Source organism: Strigops habroptila, chromosome 4, assembly GCF_004027225.2.
Source record: "Strigops habroptila isolate Jane chromosome 4, bStrHab1.2.pri, whole genome shotgun sequence".
Lineage (NCBI taxonomy): Eukaryota > Metazoa > Chordata > Aves > Psittaciformes > Psittacidae > Strigops > Strigops habroptila.
In genome coordinates, this window is record NC_046358.1 from 59,487,640 (window position 1) to 59,507,401 (window position 19,762).

Genomic DNA, 19,762 nt, shown 5'->3' on the forward strand with positions numbered 1-19,762 from the left:
AATGAGATGTGCTGAGACCACTGCTACTTCTGCTGACTGTCTTGAGGTTTATCTGTGTCTTGCTGGCTAATTGTATAGACTTATACAACTATACATAGTTCCATGTCATAGAATCCTAGAATGGTTTGGGTTAGAAGGGACCTTAAAGCTCATCTAGTTCCAACCTACAGGTGTCATCCTGCTGCTTTCCCAGAAATTTTACCCATTTACTGAGTGCCTGTTAAGCGAAGATGTAATCAGGTTGTATTATTTTGGCCAGTTCCCATCGGTAAGCTCTGTTTAGTGTGTGTAACACCTCTAATAACAAACCTCTCTTCAGTGCCTTAACCAGAGAAAGCCAAAGCAGGGCAGAAACATGCTTTGAATGCAGTTGAAAACAAATCCTTGTCTTAGGTGTCCAAGGGAAGCATGAGGCTGCGTGGGGAGGGGAGCAAATGGTAACTGAGCGTGAAACTCCGTGAAGTCAGGATGAGAAATTTAAGAGATTTTGGAGAAGTAGCTGGATGCCCTAGGAACTCCTTGCACAAAAAGTAAATAGTGGCAGAGGCTCTGCCTGTCCGTATTTGATTTTTGTCATCTTTAACCTTCCAAATTGCAGCTCTGCTCTTTAGCCAGTCAGAATTTAAATGCGTTGCTACAGTAGCGTCTTTGTTGGAGATGGACCGTGACTCGTGCTCATTAAGGCTACAGATGTCTGCTCAGATTATGCATTTCGAAAGCTTTTTCTGTGATGAACTGTGAAACGCCAGGCTTGAGCAGAGGATTGAGAAAGATAAAATAATAGCCCCTCTTCCCTGTGTCTGGCAGACTTAATGCAGTTGCTCTCAGATCTTTTTAAAAACTTTGAGGCAGCGAATTTGTTCACAGTCAATAAGATAGCTCTCTGAGTGCAACCTGTTGTGTTTCCTTTATCAGTCTTTTCCTAAATTATTCACAAAGCTTTTTACACTGCAAAAATCTCTAATCCGCGGATTCAGCACTTCCCAGATAACTAGGGTTTAATAGGCATAAGTGGCAGTGATAAACTGTTTATATGTGGCGTGATTAGAAAACATAGATCTTCGTAAGGGAGAGAGGGGAAGTAGGAAGAATGAATTTAAACCTGAAATTGGTGACTTTGCATTTAATAGCAGAACAGGCAGAACTATTTAAACCTGACTGGATAATACCTGCTGCTGCTTCTGGGAGAAGATGACTGAATTATCTAGAAATTCAGTTCAGTGACTTCTGTGATGTGTAGACGTTTGCTGAAAGTTACTGGAGCAGAGCTAAAGAGATGTGGCTCTTTCTTCCTAAAGTAGTGGTGCATGTCCAGCTAAGATTTTTCAGGTGTTCTCATATCTCCCCTTCTCCCTATTGCAGTGTGCACAAAATGCGTAGAGGTTCATCATGCAGTCCTATTTAGTGTCATGGTTTAACCCCAGCTGGCAACTGAGCCCCACACAGTCCCAACTGGTGGAATGGGCTAAGAGTTGACAGGGTAAAAGTGGTAAAGCTTGTGGATTGAGATGAAGACAGTTTAATGGGTAAAGCAAAGGCCATGCACACAAGCAAAGCAAGACAAGGAATTCATTCGCTACTTCCCATCACAGGCAGGTGTTCAGCCATCTCCAGGAAAGCAGGATTCCATCATGCATGATGGTGGCTTGGGAAGACAAACACCACCACTCCGAATGTCTCTTTCCCTCCCTTCCTCTCTCCTCCCCCGCTCCCTCCTCCCCCCAGCTTTATACACTGAGCATGACATGGTGTGCAGTATCCCTTGGGTCAGTTTGGGCCAACTGTCTCCTCCTAACCCCTTGTGTGCCCCCATCCTACTCACTGGTGGGGTGAGGAAAAGAAAAGGCCATGGCTCTGTGTAAGCACTGCTTAGCAGGGACTGAAACATCCCTGTGTGATCAACACTGTTCCCAGCACAAACTCAAAACACAGCCCCATACCAGCTACTAGGAAGAAAATTAACTCTGTCCTAGTCAAAATGAGCATAGCTAGGTACTTGTTATTCCCTTCCACATCTCTGTATACTCCCCTGGCTTTGTTACCAAGGAATTACTAAAAAGTTAATCATTTCAATATGATCAGATATATAGTAAGCCAAAGAAAAAACTTGATGTGTAAGTCTCTTGTAAGCAAAACTGTCTCATAGTTCTGCTACTTTTGTTTTAGCTGTGCTATAGAGCAGTTTTCTTGCCCAGAGCATTTTGGAAGACTGTTAAGAGCAGTTGATTTCTCCTCCTTGAATGGGAAGTGCCTTCTCTAGGGCTACATGCCAAGGTAATGTTACTTTCATCTTTTGCAGGTTTAATATAAAGCCTTTGCTAGAAAAGGTAGGTTAGATGCAGGTGTGTCTGTCTTGGTTTAAACTACACCACAGCAGAAGCAAAATGTCACTAGACTTCACTTGTAAGCACGTTTTGGTAAGGGACCTTACGATTGTGCCATCTTGGCCCAGAAGGCGAGAATAAGGTTGTTACAATGGTGGAAGAAGACTTTATTTCAATGAAAGCTGAATCTTCCTAGGCAGAAGATCCATCTCTGAGATAGGGTGCATTCTGTGTTCCTGTAAAGGTATAAAGGCTATGCATGTTTAGGGAGCTGGGGTTTTTTGCATGGGGAGGGAGAGTCTTTCCATGCAAAGTATTCAGCACTGCTCAGGGCACAAGAAAGAGCACTTGATGGGTAAAATGGATTTTTTTCATCTTCACAGGATCATAGAGTCACAGCATAGTTTGGGTTGGAAGGGATGTTAAAGTTCATCCAGTTCCAACCCCCTGCCATGAGCAGGGACACCTTCCACTAGACCAGGTTGCTCCAAGCCCTGTCCAACCTGGTCTTGAAGACTGCCAGGGATGGGGCAGCCACAGCTTTTCTGGGCAACCTGTGCCAGCGCCTCACCACCCTCACGGGGAAGAATTTTTTCCTTACATATATATATATATATATATATATATATATATATATATATATATATATATATATATATATATATATTTTCTGGGCAACCTGTGCCAGCGCCTCACCACCCTCACGGGGAAGAATTTTTTCCTTACATATATATATATATATATATATATATATATGATATATCCGTACCCCTCAGTGCAGCTCCATGTTGGACACACACAGGCTAGAACTAGCTGAATGGATGGAGATGCTTATTCAGATCCCAAAAGCAATATTACTGTGTTGGCACGTTCAAAAGCTGCACCAGATAGCATTATTCAAAAAAGCACCTTCATGGGGCTCTGCTGGTTTGGAGATCTCTACACAGACCTGTGGTCCCTAGTGTAGGCATGCCTTTAGGTTGCTCTTGTTCTCAGAGGTACATTGAACTATGCGGGAATGCAAGCAGCAGATCTAAAAACCTGAGAAAGGGTAGAGCTACTGGCAAAGAAACGATGTTTCACTGGTTGCAGTAATCCCAAAGCTCCAAATCAGCATGTTAATTTCAAATTTACCCAGAATCTCTGCAAGATGTGTGGGTTGTTGCATGAAAAGAACCAGATAAAATAGATGTTTTGTTTCAGGCTGTCCTAAAGCTGGTCATTAGATCCCATCTGACTTTGATCAAGTATTTTCTTCTTCAGCAGTCTGGTTAATCTGTTTGGATTTATGGAAATTTTTTGTGCAGGACCTCAGAGATGCTGTCCTAAACAGATGGATAACTTAAAAGTTTTGGAAATATATTGACATATAATTCACTCTTCTCATTTTTCTTCCCTTTTAATAAAATGGAGATTATAAAGAGAAGGGATGGTGCTGCTGTGGAATAATCCCATGGTAACTAATTAAGTCTCATCAGTTGTGCAAAGGCATCCTGTTCTCAGTCTTATGCCAATGCACTGTAGCCAGTGAGCTAAGATGAATGAAAGTCCTGTGGTATTTTATTGGTATGTCATAATATATTTACCTTCCTTGCAATGAAGGTAGTGCATGGATCAGTTCTTGCAAATAAACTTGTTGATGTTCACATAAAAGTGATCTGCTTGTCGCTATACTCCCTAGGCTAGTCCTTGTCCATGTTATGAATTCATTTCTCAGGTGGTAAATTTAGGGAGTGTATTAAGGAAGCTACAGCAATATGTGATGGCTGTAATTAAAATTACTAATGCATGTAAATTCCTTTCCTCCTTGCTGGTTTGATTTACATTCTTCATGCAGAATTTTCACACTTTGATTGAGCCAGAGATCTCAGGTTGACTGGTAAACAATGATTTTTGCTATCTCTCCAGCGCAGTTGCACAGGGAAATAGATTTAGTAAGGATCCTTGCTGAGATGTGTGACCTTAGGTATCAAGAAATCTGCATGTCTTGCAGCTGACCTGCACAGCTCTAGTCTGTGGTTGGAGTGGCATCATCAGTAAAACAGAACTATTTAAGAGTGGTGGATTTAGTAGTCAGTAACAGGACCAATAACCATAGAATCACAGACTGGTTTGGGTTGGAAGGGACCTTAAAGCTCATCCAGTTCCAACCCCCTGCCACAGGCAAGGACACCTTCCACTAGACCAGGTTGCTCCAAGCCCCGTCCAACCTGGCCTTGAACACTGCCAGGGATGGGGCAGCCACAGCTTCTCTGGGCAACCTGTGCCAGCGCCTCACCACCCTCACAGGGAAGAAATCATGTTCCTTTAGTTCTAGTACAGTCTTTCTTTCCTATCTCGTTCCTTCTTACTGAAGTAGCTGTGACTTAAAATAGAGAAGTTTAAAGGATTAGCTATTTTATGTTGTGTTACCTTACTTGACTAATGCATAAGTTATTTTTAGGGATGCTGGAAAATGTGGTTTGGTGTTTTACCATGGAAGTGAACTACCAAAATAAAATACTGGGAAAAATACCCAAAGCATCTTAATGCAGTACAATGGGTTCTTGAGGAAAGCTCTTCTGTTATACTGGATACAGTTGGTATATATTTCATTATTTTGTTGCTAGAGGAATTTGTAAGTGGCTCAGTGGCAATTCTGAGTGATCAAAAAGCTGGTTTAGTTGGTAGGCGAAAGAAAGGAAAATAACATGTTAAGATTTACTGTCCCAGCCTTCTGCAGTAGGAAATTAAGAATTTGAATGGATAGTCCTCTTGTAATTGTATGGATGCTGGAGATCTAGGGATTGGGTTTGTTTTGGTTGTTTTTGACTTCACTTCTCCTTTTTTCTTGAGATAGATGAATGTCTTGTCAGAATAGTACTTTTCTTTTTGAGTCTGTAAGGAGTTACAGCCTGCACAGAAATGGAAATTCTCCCCCCAAAAAAGAAAATGGTACACAAAGGCTGTATGATCTTGTGAACATGGGGCTGAAATGGAGCCAGGAGAACATGGTTCTGTGGTGCTGGCTCTGGCCTCAAATGCGGCAGAGTTGCATCAGGGTGTTTATGCCGTTTTGCTTCTCTGAGCCTCTTTCCTCCTTTGCGTTTGTTGCCTTTTGCTGTGTTTTCTTATAAGGTTTGCATATAATTCAAGATCCATTCAGATGTCGTCCAGTCATTATTCCATTACCTTTTGCTTCTCTGGGCCCAAAGCCCAGGCAGGAATTCCTTCTGCTGTATGACAACTGAACAAATCCAACTTTTCCACCTTGGATTCTAGTGTGCTGTGCAGCTAGCTTACGCGCTTATGCCTCAGATCTGGGTGTCTTGCCTCTGGAAAAAAAAAGTTATGACTGATAGGTAAGGATGGGGGAGATACTCCCATGACATAATGCATATAAGTCCTACTACAGCATGTGATTTTGTCTTTCTCAGATGGTCTCACCCTAGTAGTTTATATGCTGGCATTAACTGTGGATGAGGATGGACTGAGTGATAGTGAGCCAATCTCTGATTTGCATGCATATGCTTTTCATAAGCTAATTTTTCACAATACAAAGAAAATTTTAAAACTTGCTTTTGTTTCACAGCGCAGTAGCAGAAAACACAGCATAGGTTAAGAGGAGTTTTATATTAAAACACATCTCAGACTTCCTTTTCCTTTTGTCTTGCAGAGGCAGGTAGCGGCCAAGATTATGTGACCTCAGAAAACCAGCTGCTCTACTACCCTAGCATTACCTACGCTATCATCGGCAGCTCCGTCATTTTTGTTCTTGTGGTGGCCTTTCTTGCCTTAGTCCTGCATCACCAACGGAAACGCAACAATCTTATGACCTTGCCAGTGCATCGACTGCAGCACCCTGTCCTGCTGTCCCGGCTGGTGGTCCTTGATCACCCGCACCACTGCAGCGTCACCTACAACGTCAACAATGGGATCCAGTACATGTCCAGCCAGGCCTACCACAGGCCAGTGGACCTGGATTCTCCACCATCCTATTCAGAGGCTGTGCTCGACCAGAGGTATACACAGAAGCTAATTCTGTGCTCACCAAAGTTTCACGCTACTGGTTGTAGCTTTGTTAATCTGTGCTTTTGCTCTCCATTTATTGAGAGCAGCCCTGAGGAGAAGGACTTGGGGGTTTTGGTTGATGAGAAGCTCACCATGACCCAGCAGTGTGTGCTTGCAGCCCCTAGAGCAACTGTGTCCTGGGCTGCATCACCAGGAGTGTGACCAGCAGGTTGAGGGTGGGGATTCTCTCCCTCTACCCCACTCTGGTGAGAACCACTCTGTAGTCCTGTGTCCAGCTCTGGGGGCAACAACACAAGAAGGACGTGGAGTTGTTGAAGCGAGTCCAGAAGAGTCTGAGGCCTGGAGCACCTCTGCTATGGAGAAAGCTGAAAGAGATGGCTTGTTCAGCCTGGACAAGAAAAGGCTCTGGGTAGACTTTAGAGCAGCTTCCAGTGCCTAAAGGGGTGACAAGAAATCTGGAGAGGGGCTTTTAACAAGAGCATGTAGTGATAGGACAAGGGGGAATGACAATGACAAGGGGGAATTTCAGCTGACAGAGGGGAGATTGTGACGGTGGTGAGGCACTGCCACAGGTTGCCCAAAGAAGTGGTAAATGCCCCATCCCTGGCAGTGTTCAAGGCCAGGCTGGATGGAGCCTTGGGCAACGTGGTCTAGTGTGAGCATCCCAGCCTGTGGCAGGGGGGTTGGAACTAGATGATCTTAAGGTCCTTTCCAACCCTAACTATTCTATGATTCTATGATTTAGATGAGATATTAGGAAGAAGCTCTTCCCTGTGAGGGTGGTGAGGCCCTGGCACAGGTTGCCCAGAGAAGCTGTGGCTGCCCCATCCCTGGCAGTGTTCAAGGCCAGGTTGGACGGGGCTTGGAGCAACCTGATCTAGTGGAAGGTGTCCCTGCTCATGGCAGGGGGGTTGAAGCTTCCAACTCAAACCATTCTGTGATTCAATGATTTATCCTTATTACTGCTTTTGACAGAATTTCAGCATTGCATTTCCATCACATGCATAGGGCCAGATCTGGGCAAATTTGAGCTGCTCCTGAATATGAAAAATAACTGGTCCTCAGGTCTCCTTACTGTTACTGGTATTAAAGGGATTTAAGGCAAACTTAAGTTAAGCAGCTGTCATTGGTAGTAGAGATTTTGAGGATGACAGGAGAATGCAAAGAAATGTATCACTTGTCTGGTAGTGTCCTGTGCCAGTCTGGAATCAAAACATGAAAATTAGCTTTGGAGTTTTGCCAAAAAAAAACCAGCTAGGTTGTAGGTCACAGTATCTTCAAAAAAATTACTCTGGTCATATGTAATAACTATATAAAGGTGAGAGGTCTTCAGTTCTTGCATAAAGAAATTGTCAAGTCCATCTGCTCTTCACTATTTTATCAATAGAAGAAAAGGACAGGACTCTGAACTGAAAAGCACTGTTCTCATTTTAAATAGCTGAAAGTGCTTTGAGCTTTTGTGGGTGGCTGCCATTTGGGTTATGATGTGTTTGCAGTTTGACACTGGTTTTATTCGTAGAATTAACCTTTGTTTTAACCTCTGTCTGTAGAGTCTTTCCAAACAAAACTCCTAGACTGACATCCTCTGTACATAAAAAGGGCATGGTATGAACTTCAATGATCCAGATTGTTCACTGTCACCCTGTTGATATTTTTTAGTATGAACTCTCTGATCTAAAAATTATAGTATGATCTTATTCTCTGCATTTGACAGCAGCTCCCATGTCTTAATGTTGATATTCATAATAATGCTATCTTTTCATAAGTAAGGATAACTAAATGAGCAACTGTCCAGATTGTAATCACTTCTCACCTGGGCTGATACAGAGCAGCTATTTAATACATAATTGCTCCCAGGGCCTGTTATCAATCTACTAAACCCTTTTGACCCTTACCTGTTTCCTATCAGAACCAAAAAAACCCAGTTTTCCTGAATCCAGTACTCGTCTATGCCTACTTAGCAGTTGCTCTGCATGTGATATCATGACAGCAAAAGTGATTAGTCATGTAGAGAATTCAGCTCATTATTTATTTGTAGGCCATAAGCCATTAATCTCTGTCGCTTAATGGAGGTTTCCTTAGAGCTTTCTTGTATTCACATCATTTAGGTGTAAATTCACTACTTGCCTTATTTCTTTTGAAGCACTTTCTCAGGTTGTGTAAATGTTATATAGGGAAAATTCTTGCTTCGTGCAGGAGTCTTTGAGGATAAGCTGAGCTTTGTTGGAAGTGCATAGCCATGAAAATTGAGTGTAGAGTGTTAGGCAGAATGTAATTAGCTATGTTGCATCTTGGCCGGAAACCTTGGTGCCCAGTGGGCGTGTGAACGTTTTGGAATGACATGTATGAAGTAGGCAGGTCTGTTTGAGGTTTCCTGATGAGAGTCATCATGAAAAAGCTAAGAAATATGGTTTGTTTTTTTCACAATTGAAAAACTATGTACCACCTTCCATACCACTGTTTTCAGTAACCTCTTACTGTGTTGTGTATCTTACAGCAGACCACCTTGGTTTGACCTTCCTCCACCACCTTATTGTTCTGAATCTGAATCCCCTAATCAGCCAGATCTTCCTCCTTACCGATCTCGGACAGGAAGCTTGGCGAGCACAGATACCCCCATGGCAGGAAGCCCTCTGGGAACAGCTGGCAGTTGGACAAGAGACATCCATGACAGTATGGATGGCCACAGAACTCTTCTTGAGAGGACAGCAGATCAAAATGATTCTCTGGTCAACCACGCTGCTGAAAGAGAAGTATAACTGCTCCAGGATTTGTGATGGGCAGGAAGGCATTTACTTTTTCAAGTCCATATGGGTTAATCTGCTGTGGCTAATAGGTTTCAGGGGGACATGTGCCTGAATGATGACTTGATTTGAATCCGCACTAAGTTAATGTGTGAATTGAGCATTTTGGGCTCATCAGAGGCAGGGCTGCAAGAGCTAAACCTAGAGTCACGTCAGCTCTCCACAATATTTGAGCAAGCAAGTTTTGGTTCAGACTACTAAGAGAAACGTCAGTTCTGTGTCAAAGAACTGATGTGATGTCTTTCTTGGACTATATACTGTGTATGAATGTATATATGTGCTTGTATAATAGAGATGTTGCACACACAAACTTTGCCAGAAGGACTGTTGTTTTCAGACTGCCTCCCGTCCTATCGACATGTGAGCTGTTTCTTCTTACTGCCTGGTGCCAACTGGTGGTCCTTGAAGCACATGAGATGCAGTCTGGAGATCTGGTGTCCAATGCTAGCCCACTAGCAGTGCTCAAATTGCAGAAAATGTCCTACTTGACCCTTCTCTTCATGACCTGGAACATTCTTACTGTGAATGTAATTTTCAGAGTTTAAGCTCATGAGGATACAACAAATCTTTAACTGAGCAAGATGGGTTTTTTCCCAGATGCTAATATCTAGGCTGAATTTGCATGGGTTTTCTTAGGAGCACCACAAAGGTTGGCTTATGTGTCAAGCTTCAAGGCTGAGTACAGTGGCACTGAAGCTTCTCAAAAAAGCAGTGCAAGACTTCTTTTCAAGAGTGAAAAAAGCAACATTAGGCCATGCGTTCCTTCTTAAAAAAAGAAACAAAACCAAAACCAACAAACAACCCAAACAAAACCAACCAACCAAAAAAGTCCCCCACAACCAAACAAAACCCCCAAAAAGGCTAACCCGCGCCACCCCACCCCACCCCCCGCTCTTGCAGTTTAATCTTGAATACTAAAACCAGCTTGAGGCAAAAACTCATTACAGAAAGCTTTAATGTGAATGACTAGTGTGTTATATTTGTAAAATAACTGAAAACAGGTCATGCGGTGTTGGGCTTGTCAGCCCTGTCTATAGCATGTATACACATGTTTAATACTATATGTATGCCTATAAGTAGTGTGTTGCACAGGTTTAGTTCAACTGCACCACTAGAACTCTAAAATGTCAAAATTCCACCATTATTCACGTTCATTTGGTTGAAAACCAGAATTATTTGTGCCTGTTTTGTCCTGACTCTTGGAATGGTCTCCTGTGAAGTGTTTATTAGTGCACAGTGTTGAATTACCTGGGTGAAAGCATCTAAGAGGTAAAGGCGGCAAGAGGGAAGGTAAATTGTGCATTTAAATGCCACCGCAGTGCTGTGTACAGAAAACTATGCTTAGTTACAGGAAACAATGCAGCATGTTCCTCTTGACCGGAGGGAAATTGGCCTTGAAAAATTATTTGTATTTATATATTGGACACATTTCCCACTTCTCCTTCAGTGTAATGAACAGTGTCATTAAACAGACTTTGCTGTTCATTGGAAATGAAAGAAGCTGACTGCCCGCACCTCCTGCTTTCTTCCTCCCCATCTTTCTAAGGTAACATCTTTTGCCCAAAGGTTATATGCTCAGAACACAAGAAGTTTTGAGCTTGAGTGTAAGTAGGGGAACGGCTCGAATTCGGTCTCAGTTCCCACACATACACCTGAATTTATTTTCTGTGGAGTTTTGGGTTTTTTATAATTTCCAGTTCTGGAGTCTACTGCCATGGTATGGAAGAGGCAGGGTCCAGGCAGATTTACAAGCATAGGTCATACCAGGACTGAGATGACATGGTGGGAAGTGCTGGAGAATTCTAATGCTGATGGGCTTCACTGCCTTTGGAAGCAGATTAATGGCAGCCTTTCATTACAGGCTTGCTGGGAGCTCAAGCAATGTAATTACACTGCCCTTCACAGAGCAGGACTTAGCTAATTAATGACTCCGACTCAATAGGCTGACTGTTGTCATCGTCACATAGCAGTTATTCTTTATTTCAGAGGTATGTTAAACTCAGGTACATAGCTGAGTTAATAGTAAAGGTGGGTAGAGGGGTGTCTCCTGTGAGCACTGGGCCCTGCTGTCCGCTCTTGATTTTTGTTTGAGTTCTGCTGAAGCCTCTGTAAGAGAGCTACATAATGCTGTATCAGAATTAGCCTTCACGTTTTTCTGTTGCAATTTTAAAAACATCATGTTGGGCTGTAAAACGTACTGTTGAAGAGTTTGGAGTAGCTTCATTGGAATTAACCACCTTTTTAATTTTGAAGTTACCTCAGGCTGTATTAGTGAAACTAAATCATTGTGTCCTGTGTAACTTACACAGCACATATCCCTCATGCAAGCCTTCCATGGGGGACTGCATTTCACCATGTGCATTCTAAGACACCAGGGTGTGTGAAAACCAAAAATTGTTTGCCTGTGGGATCTGAAAAACATTGCCTTGCTTTGCTAAGAAGTAGGAAAAGAGTGGACATAGCCTGCTTCTTCTGCCTTCTGTGTCAGGCACTGTTATATATGTACATAAATATATATATAGATATATATAAAAATAATACTCTTTCAGGTTGTATATATTCACGAAACTTTTGCATTGAGATAATCCATTTGGACCTTACAAAAAAAGAAAAAGAAGGAAAAAAACATTCTAAATGGTGTGACGTTTTCCCTTCCAGTTAAGGGTATATTTATCTTTGTATAGGAATCTTCTAGTTTTTGAGAACACAAGTTACAAAAGGAGATTGTGCCTTTCTGATTGAATGTTAATATAGGAGTTTGTTAACCACATTTCTGGCTGTTGTTACATATCATTGTCTAGAGACCCAAAAAGAGAAATAAGTCGTGTCTTCCTCTGTTATTACTTATGGGGACCACTGAACTTTGAGGAGCACAGAGGTTTAGTATCTTGTTCCTAAAAGGCATGCTAAAACTTTTAAGGAGGATTTTCATCTTTCTCCAGTTTGCTGGTTTGTAGAACAGATTTGCTAGCTGGTTTCTTCAGAAATTGCTGTAGTATCACGCAGAAATTGTTTATAACATGTCAATTCTAGTACTGTTAATACAGCGTTATACTGCATTATTCAGTGGCATCTTTGGGAAAGTGTGATAGCAACAACCATACTGGTGAAATGAAATATTTCATTGAAAATCCACAGCTTGTAAAGCTGAAGTTAAATGTTCATGAAATACCGTGTGGTAGAATTTCTTTCCAGTAGCTGGTAATACTGTTTGCAGTTCCTCTTAGCCATTTAATTGGAGGTCAGTCCTCCAGGAGCTTTCCTTTATACATAATATTTAAATAAATGGATGTTATTTCAAAGACCTATTCTTACAAAAGTAAAACTGATGAAAGTTTTCTTCCAGATCCAGATTCGCTTTCCACATCTGTATTGAATGGTAACCACTGCAATGAGTAACTCTCTTTAGCACAGGTATTAATATAATTGATTCCAAAAAACCAAATTGAATCCCAGACTGCTTTGGGTTGGAAGGGACCTTAAAGCTCATCTAGTTCCAACCCCTGCCATGGGCAGGGACACCTTCCACTAGACCAGGTTGCTCCAAGCCCCATCCAATCTGGCCATGAACACTGCCAAGGAGGTGTAATAAACAGTAAGATTTGGGTTATGTAAAAATAAACAAATTTCAGGAGTTTTGAGTGTCTGTAACCTCTGCTGAAGTCAGAGTGCTGTGCGTTTAAAATCAGGCCCTTAGCGAATCTGCTTGATAACAGTCTAAAGTTCCTTGTAAGGCAAATTACAATTTACCTTTCTGGTATTGTGCTAATGGAAAACTGGCAGTAATGCTTTTAAAAGAGACCCTGTGAATAATTTTCTCGGCTCTTGTCTACAGCAACATACCTGACAACACTGACTGCATTGCAATTTTTAAATAACTCTGCATTTATTCTTCCTCTCCTTTCAAGTCAAATCAGTTTTATTTACACCACTTCACTTTGATACAGCTAATACGGCCCTTGTGATAGATTTAGAAGCTAGGAGGAAAGAGATGATGACTCTCATTGTAATTAATGCTGCAGCTTGTTAATCTTGTGTGCTTGACTTTTTAGACATCTTAGGAAAGACAAATGTTTTTAGTAGATAAGAAAAACTATTAATGATGAAAAGGATAGTGGGACACTGATTCTTAATTTCATTTCTAATGAATATTTAAAATTGTATAAATGAAGAGTTTAATGCTGTATTTGCAATGTGGTGACTGGATGGCAAGTACTGTTTCTAACTGTGGCTCATTGGAAGCTACTTTGCATATAATGCCTGGAACTAAAATAGTAAGACAAGTGCTCTTCTTGCAGTTCATACTAGGTGTGACATATTTTTCATTAACACAAGGCTATATTGCACTTGTGGACTACAATATGGAGTGCAGAAAGAATGTTAGCACTGTGCTGGATCTGCCTGAATGTATCCCAGAACAGGGCTGTGGCCTTCATTGTCCTTTTTTTCTTTTTTTTTTTCCTTCTTCTTTTTGATATTTGAGGGTTATTGTCAACTTGAAATGGACACGTTGAAACCCAACCCCCAACCTTGTCTTAAACTTTTGTAAACTGCAAATCTTCTAAAATGTATTCTGTATTCCTGAATAAAGTCGGTGTTTTAATACTGTTCACAAGTGAGGATGTCCCCTGTCTCATGAAGTCTCGGTTGTTGTAGTTTTATAGCCTCCTATATGAGGCTTTTTGCATTCAGCATAAGTTTTGTTAAATCTTTGTGTGTTTTAAAAGTATTTTTAAAAGGAAGTGAATTTGGAAACCCACATTTACCTGTGTGTATAAAAATACTCTGATATATGTATTCATATTTATACCAATGAAATTGCATAATTTCATGCTTTCTGGTTCTCATTTTGCCATTCTGTTTGTGCTATCAAAGACAAGGCATCTGAAAGGAGTTGTGTTTTGTTGTTGTCTGCTTTGTTGCAAAGCTCTGTAGGCTTCAGCAGAGATTCATAGAATCACAGAATGGTTTGCGTTGGAAGGGCCCTTAGAGCTCACCTAGTTCCAACTCCCTGCCGCAGGCAGGGACACTAGTGTCTAGCGTCTCACCAGACAGGTTGCTCTAAGCCCCGTCCAACCTGGCCTTGAATACTTCCTTAATATTTGCGCCTTAAAAATTAAATACGCAGTTCATTTCAGCAGCGATTTCTGAGGGCAGTAACTTTCCTTGCTGGTTTGCAAGCAATCTCCCAATCATTCAGCCTCAGTTAGCTGTTGGTGAGATAAACAAGCAGCTTTTCACTTTTTGGGGAGCTCTAGTCCAAAACGATGTGCTGTTACTAATTGAAGTAAAGGCATCTCCATGTGGAAATTCACAGCTCTCTGCTTTTCAAAGCAACACTGAGGGTATGCATATTGCATAAAGCTGGATTGATTTCTCTAGGAAATTAACTTTTCTGTTTTTCTGCCAAACTGTGAATAGAAAAACCAGAATGTGATTCTCTGCTTCCCAAAATCCCAACAGCATTCCTAACAGCCTTACTGAGAGGACCACTGCAGATGAAAAGGTTGAGCAGTCTTGCGGCTGATCCAGCCCTTGGCATTTCTGTGGGAATGGGAACAATGTGGTTCCATGGTACTGTTGCTTTGGTGATGGATACCGTGCAGAAGTGTGCTTTTCACTGGAACTGATTTGGGACCATCACTTCCTATATGCTTCCCAACAGCCACTAAATGGGTAAGTACTCTTTTATTACAAGTTTTTTTTTGGTGCTGTCACTTGAGGTTAATTCCTACTAGTTACCCTGAGGTAAAAATTTTATGTCTCATTACTTGATACCACAACCTGAAACTCCTTCAAATTTAAACTATGGTCATTTCTCAGCAGAAAAATATAGTGTAAGCACTATAGGAGCAATGGCTCTGCTTGACCCAAACCAGCTCAATTCTAGAGCAGCATCCTTGTAACTTCAATTTGATTGAATGAATCAATCACAGAATGATTGTAGAATGGTTTGGGTTGGAAGGGAGCTTAAAGATCATCTAGTTCCAACCCCCTGCCATAGGCAGGGACAATGGTTTATGCATTTTTTTAGGTTGCTATTTCCTTGACAAATGCAAGTTACGTTGCAGCACAATGATGATGAAGTATGATTTTCCAAGATCCAGCCTCCTGACCACTGGTTAGTGCTGTCTTTTCCATCCATCTTTTAAATCCATTCAATTTAACAGAAGATTTTTGCAGATTTGAGAAGAAAAAATGAAGAGGTAAGTCTGGACCTGCAGGGAACTGTTTCAAGTTCTCTTTCCTTTTGGAAAAATTCAGGCAGTGGTGGAAACACAGAAACAATTCTTCTAACCTCTAGGTACTTGTTTGCCTTATTTGTATTTGCAGACTTACTGAAACAGTTATTCCATGTAGCTTTTTGTGTGGAGGAGGGCTCTGTCTAGAATTAAGTTTTCAGGCTGGGACTTCACCTAAGAGTAGGTATTTCTGTAGATTTCTACAGGTTAACAAATAGGTGGAGTCTGTCTCCCAGAAGGGAGTGAGGGTGTATTGGAAGTGGCTCGCTATAAATAATGCTGATTTAAAGATGCAAACAGTAGTTGCAGTGGGTGGAGGGTAGGGCACAGGTTCCCGTAGGGACACTGTCAGGTGGCCAGCTCCAGTATTTTTTGCTTTATGCAATTGGGAAAGAAGTGGGAGGAAGAAAAGTAATTTTGACCCTGAGTGTGTAGGTAGCGCAAAGTAATATAGGGAACTACAGAGAGGAGAGAGAGACCTGGGTGCTTTTTATGCTGGCATTTGAAAAATGAGCTCAAGATAGTGCTTTGAAGGGTGGCTTGATACTATTATTTGTAAAAAACAGTCCCCGCTTTCTTTTCTCGGTGTCGATATCACGCGCGAGATGAGGAACGTGTGGGGGAGAGCGTGGCTGGATGTTATTTTTGGATTTTTATTTTCCTTTGAAAATTTAGGTGAAGTTAATTATGGAATGACAGCGGTGTCTGATCTGAAGCTGGCGCTTTCATCTCACCTCCTGCCTTTAAAATAGCTGCGCTCTTATCTCTGCTCTGAGGAAAGGGGTGTGGGGGGAGGGCACCCCGTGCTCTCACAGCCTGCTTTCACCAGATGAATGAAATGCCTTGTGAGATCCGAGGCAGTTACAGACTGCCAGCAAAGATGTTAAGAGCCTGACACTGTGCTGATAGCGTTTTTATATAAAGTGAGCAAAGGAGCTCTGTTTCTAGCATAGGCTAGGTGCAGCATAGAGAAGCACCTAGTGTGCACAGCAAGGTGGGCTTTGGGTGGGTGATTCAGCTCTGGAACCCCAACACAAGAGAGATGTGGAGCTGTTGGAGCGAGTCCAGAGGAGGCCACAGAGATGCTCCGAGGGCTGGAGCAGCTCTGCTCTGGAGACAGGCTGAGAGAGCTGGCAGTGAGGTGCTGGCACAGGTTGCCCAGAGAAGCTGTGGCTGCCCCATCCCTGGCAGTGTTCAAGGCCAGGTTGGACGGGGCTTGGAGCAACCTGGTCTAGTGGGAGGTGTCCCTGCCCGTGGCAAGGGGTTGGGACTGGATGAGCTTTAAAGTCCCTTCCAACCTAAACCAGTGCGTGATTCTTTGAGTTTTATTTCTCAGGTCACTGAGGCTAGATCCATGTGAGGGGAGACCTTGGATCGCTAGATATGCTCGAAATAAGGGGTTTTGGACTCTAGCCCTCTTCCAGTGACTGAGGATAGTAGCTGAGCCTGCACGGCATTCCCTGTAGTAAATTTGTCTGAAAGCTCTTAAGCCACATCATGAGATCCAGGCATCCCCTTAAATGGAGGCAACATAGTTCATCTTTACCAAATGTGACAAGTCCAAAGACAAAGCAGGGGCTGGGGGGGGTGGAATGAAGGGAAGGGAGGGTTAAGAAGATGAAATGACATGTCATCTGGAAATGAGCTTGTGGTGTATGCTTTGGAGAGTGTCTGACTTCACATCATCAGCCAAGCAGTGGCCTATGAAAGATCCCTGAGGCTATGTGAGGGCTTTCCCCCACCACTCTCAGCTGGTAGGAAAATGCCAGCAGGTTGGTCTGCCCTTATCTTGGTTCAGTGTGAGAGTTTATTAAGAGTTTATTTGTGCCCATGGTTAAATCTCGTCTGTCAGCTTCATGTTACGTGTCCCTTTAGTGAAGGTCTGGTGCTTCTGTGCGTGTTCAGTCTCTGGCCTGTCTTCTGCCCTTCCTTTCTCCTCAGCTTACATGACTGCTTTACAATGTCCTGCTGATGGAAGGTAATTCAAGCAATTAAAGGCCATCTCTGAACTTTTCTGGGATATTTTGATAGCCCAATATCTGCCAATGTGTTTTATCGCAATTTGGGATAAGGCCATCGTGTATGGGCTTTGTACCCTCTGGTATGATGGGTTTTAGAATGATAGAATCATTTAGTTTGGAAAATACCCTTAAAATCATTAACCAACCATTAACCTTACACTGCCAACTCCATAACTAAGCCATGTCCCGAAGAAGCCATGTTTCCAAGTCTTTTGAATGCCTCCAGGGATGGTGATTCCACCACTTCCTGGGCAGCCTATTGCAATGCTTGACAACCCTTTTGGTAAAGAAATTTTTCCTAATATTCAATTTAAACCTCTCCTGGCACAGCTTGAGATTGTTTCCTCGTGCTTTTCAGTCATATTTTCAGTCAGCAGCTCGTGCAGATACAAGTGGTAGCATACTTCTCCATAAGCAGGACCCCTGATTTGAGCAGATTAGCAGTGCATTAGTTATGATGTGTTTGTGTTTTTGAAGTGTCTTGTTTTGTTTCCATTCAGATATTAGAGCCTCGCCTGTAGTCTGGTGAGTCTAGGAGTCACAGCTTCCGGAAGAACCTTTCAAATCCAGGAGCTAAACCAGTAAAACATCTGGGATGATTACTGCTGAGTTAACAGCCCAGTGGGGAAGCAAATCACTGCATGACCCTTCATGCTCCTTGTCTGCCTGGTCTCCATTTTCCCCCCGCAGCCAAGGTACCCTCATCACCCAAAAATCAAATGCAACGCAGTACAATAATACAATGCAAGAGTCTCCTTTTACTTCTCCAGCTGGGCTTGTTTTCCATCCTGTGCTACAGAACAAGGGGGCATGCAGACACTAAGCTGAAACGCTCCCCATCTTGTTCAGCAAGAAATTACTCAGTGAGTTGCCATTGTGTCCCAACAACCTTGCACTCCCTGGTAGATAGGCGAAAAATGACCCTTTGTCTTCCATGTGGCACTGGCACTGTGGGTGACAAACACTTCTCTTCTTATGCCTGTTTATTTTATGGTGGCGTGCATTTTTCTAGATAAGCAGTGTGGTATTCCTCTCGTTAATCAAATGTGTTGCTGGCCTGTGACCTGCTAAGCCTAGAACCATTTCTGTTAGATTTAACCCTGTTGAAGGCAGGGTAGAAGGGGCTGGTGGTTCTGGGAGGATTGGGGTTGTGTCTAGTCACATCACATTTCTTTGCTGAGAGCCATGCTCTCAGATAAATAAGTGAACCTGTCAAGCATTAGCCTGATCATTTAACAGCCTCTCTTTGAAATGCACGAAGCATTTAGTCCTCGTTAGTCTGCAAGTAAACCAGTGATTCACAGTTAAAGGTAAAAGAGAAGAAGGAAATATCAAGAAAGCTTTCAGACAAGCTTCTGAAAATTGCCAAAGAGCAGCACTTTATCATTTTCCAATTGCATAATGCTAGTTCCAAGGCTTTTAATTTTTGAATCTTGAATGCCCTCTTAAATACACCCTGCCCCCTGAGTGAGACTGCTAATGAAACAAACAGATGGTGATTTGAATAGAGTAAAAGGACATCATAAAGATGTGCTTTGAAATAGCCAGACAGAGCAAATTACACAGGAGACTGGGGAAAAGAAAGTGACTGGGGAAAACTGAGACTGGGGAAAACTGAGAACAAACCACCACAGTATTTCCTTTAGTCACCAAATGGGCCAGCATATGAGTGGAAAGCTGTTTAATGAGCTTCCATAATCTGATAGTAACCCCAAAATTTTCTCTGCTGAAAGTGTTGGCGTGATAAATACAGGACTGTAACCTTGATCGAGCACCAGGCCCAGTTGCATGGATCTGTCTGTGCATCTCCTGCTGTCTCGGGGGCTGCGTGTGTCAGCAATGACATTGGTTTGCTTCCTGTTTTAAGCAATGCCTGCAGAAAAAATATAACTTTTTTTGTTGTTGTTTGCCTCTTTCCCAAACTAATGCGATTTGAAATGCTGTGCCAGAGAGTTTGAAAGGCATGAGGCAAAAGTCAAAACTGTGACCCTCTCAATATCAGAATATTGTGATAAGCTTGAGTATCTTCTCCCTCAGTGGGGAAAGGGGCTGGGGAAGGATGGCCCCTGCGCAGCTGCCTCGTCACTCCCCTCTTTTTACTCCCACTGCACTGTCTCTGGGCTGCTTTGTGCTCCATGGTGCTGGCTGATGCTGCTGATTGGCCTTTCAGTGGTTCTTTCTCTCTGGGGATCTTGGGCTGATTTACAAACACTGAGTTAAAGTTTATAAGATGCTATGAGGAGAGAGAATGACAAAACAACAGACTAATTTCAAGTCCAAAGTAAAAATAAGTAGTGAAATATCTGGCCCAAGACTGCAGGCTGAGGAAAACCTAATCTGATTTAAAAAAGCTAAACAAC

At 42.4% G+C, this 19,762-nt stretch overlaps 1 protein-coding gene across 6 annotated transcripts in view; it reads left to right on the forward strand.

Annotated features, from left to right (window-relative positions):
* LDLRAD3 (low density lipoprotein receptor class A domain containing 3) overlaps positions 1-19,762 on the forward strand; it is a 128,068-nt gene that overhangs the window by 76,394 nt on the left and 31,912 nt on the right. For 3 of the 6 annotated variants that reach the window (XM_030484612.1, XM_030484613.1, XM_030484615.1), the window contains exons 5-6: positions 5,980-6,325; positions 8,833-13,749. In XM_030484612.1, the coding sequence (XP_030340472.1) occupies positions 5,980-6,325; positions 8,833-9,094 (608 nt within the window). In that variant the 3' untranslated portion in view covers positions 9,095-13,749. Of the gene's footprint in view, positions 1-5,979; positions 6,326-8,832; positions 13,750-14,602; positions 15,603-19,762 lie in introns of those variants that run through there. The other 3 variants (XR_003991215.1, XR_003991214.1, XM_030484614.1) reach the window with 2 other exon arrangements.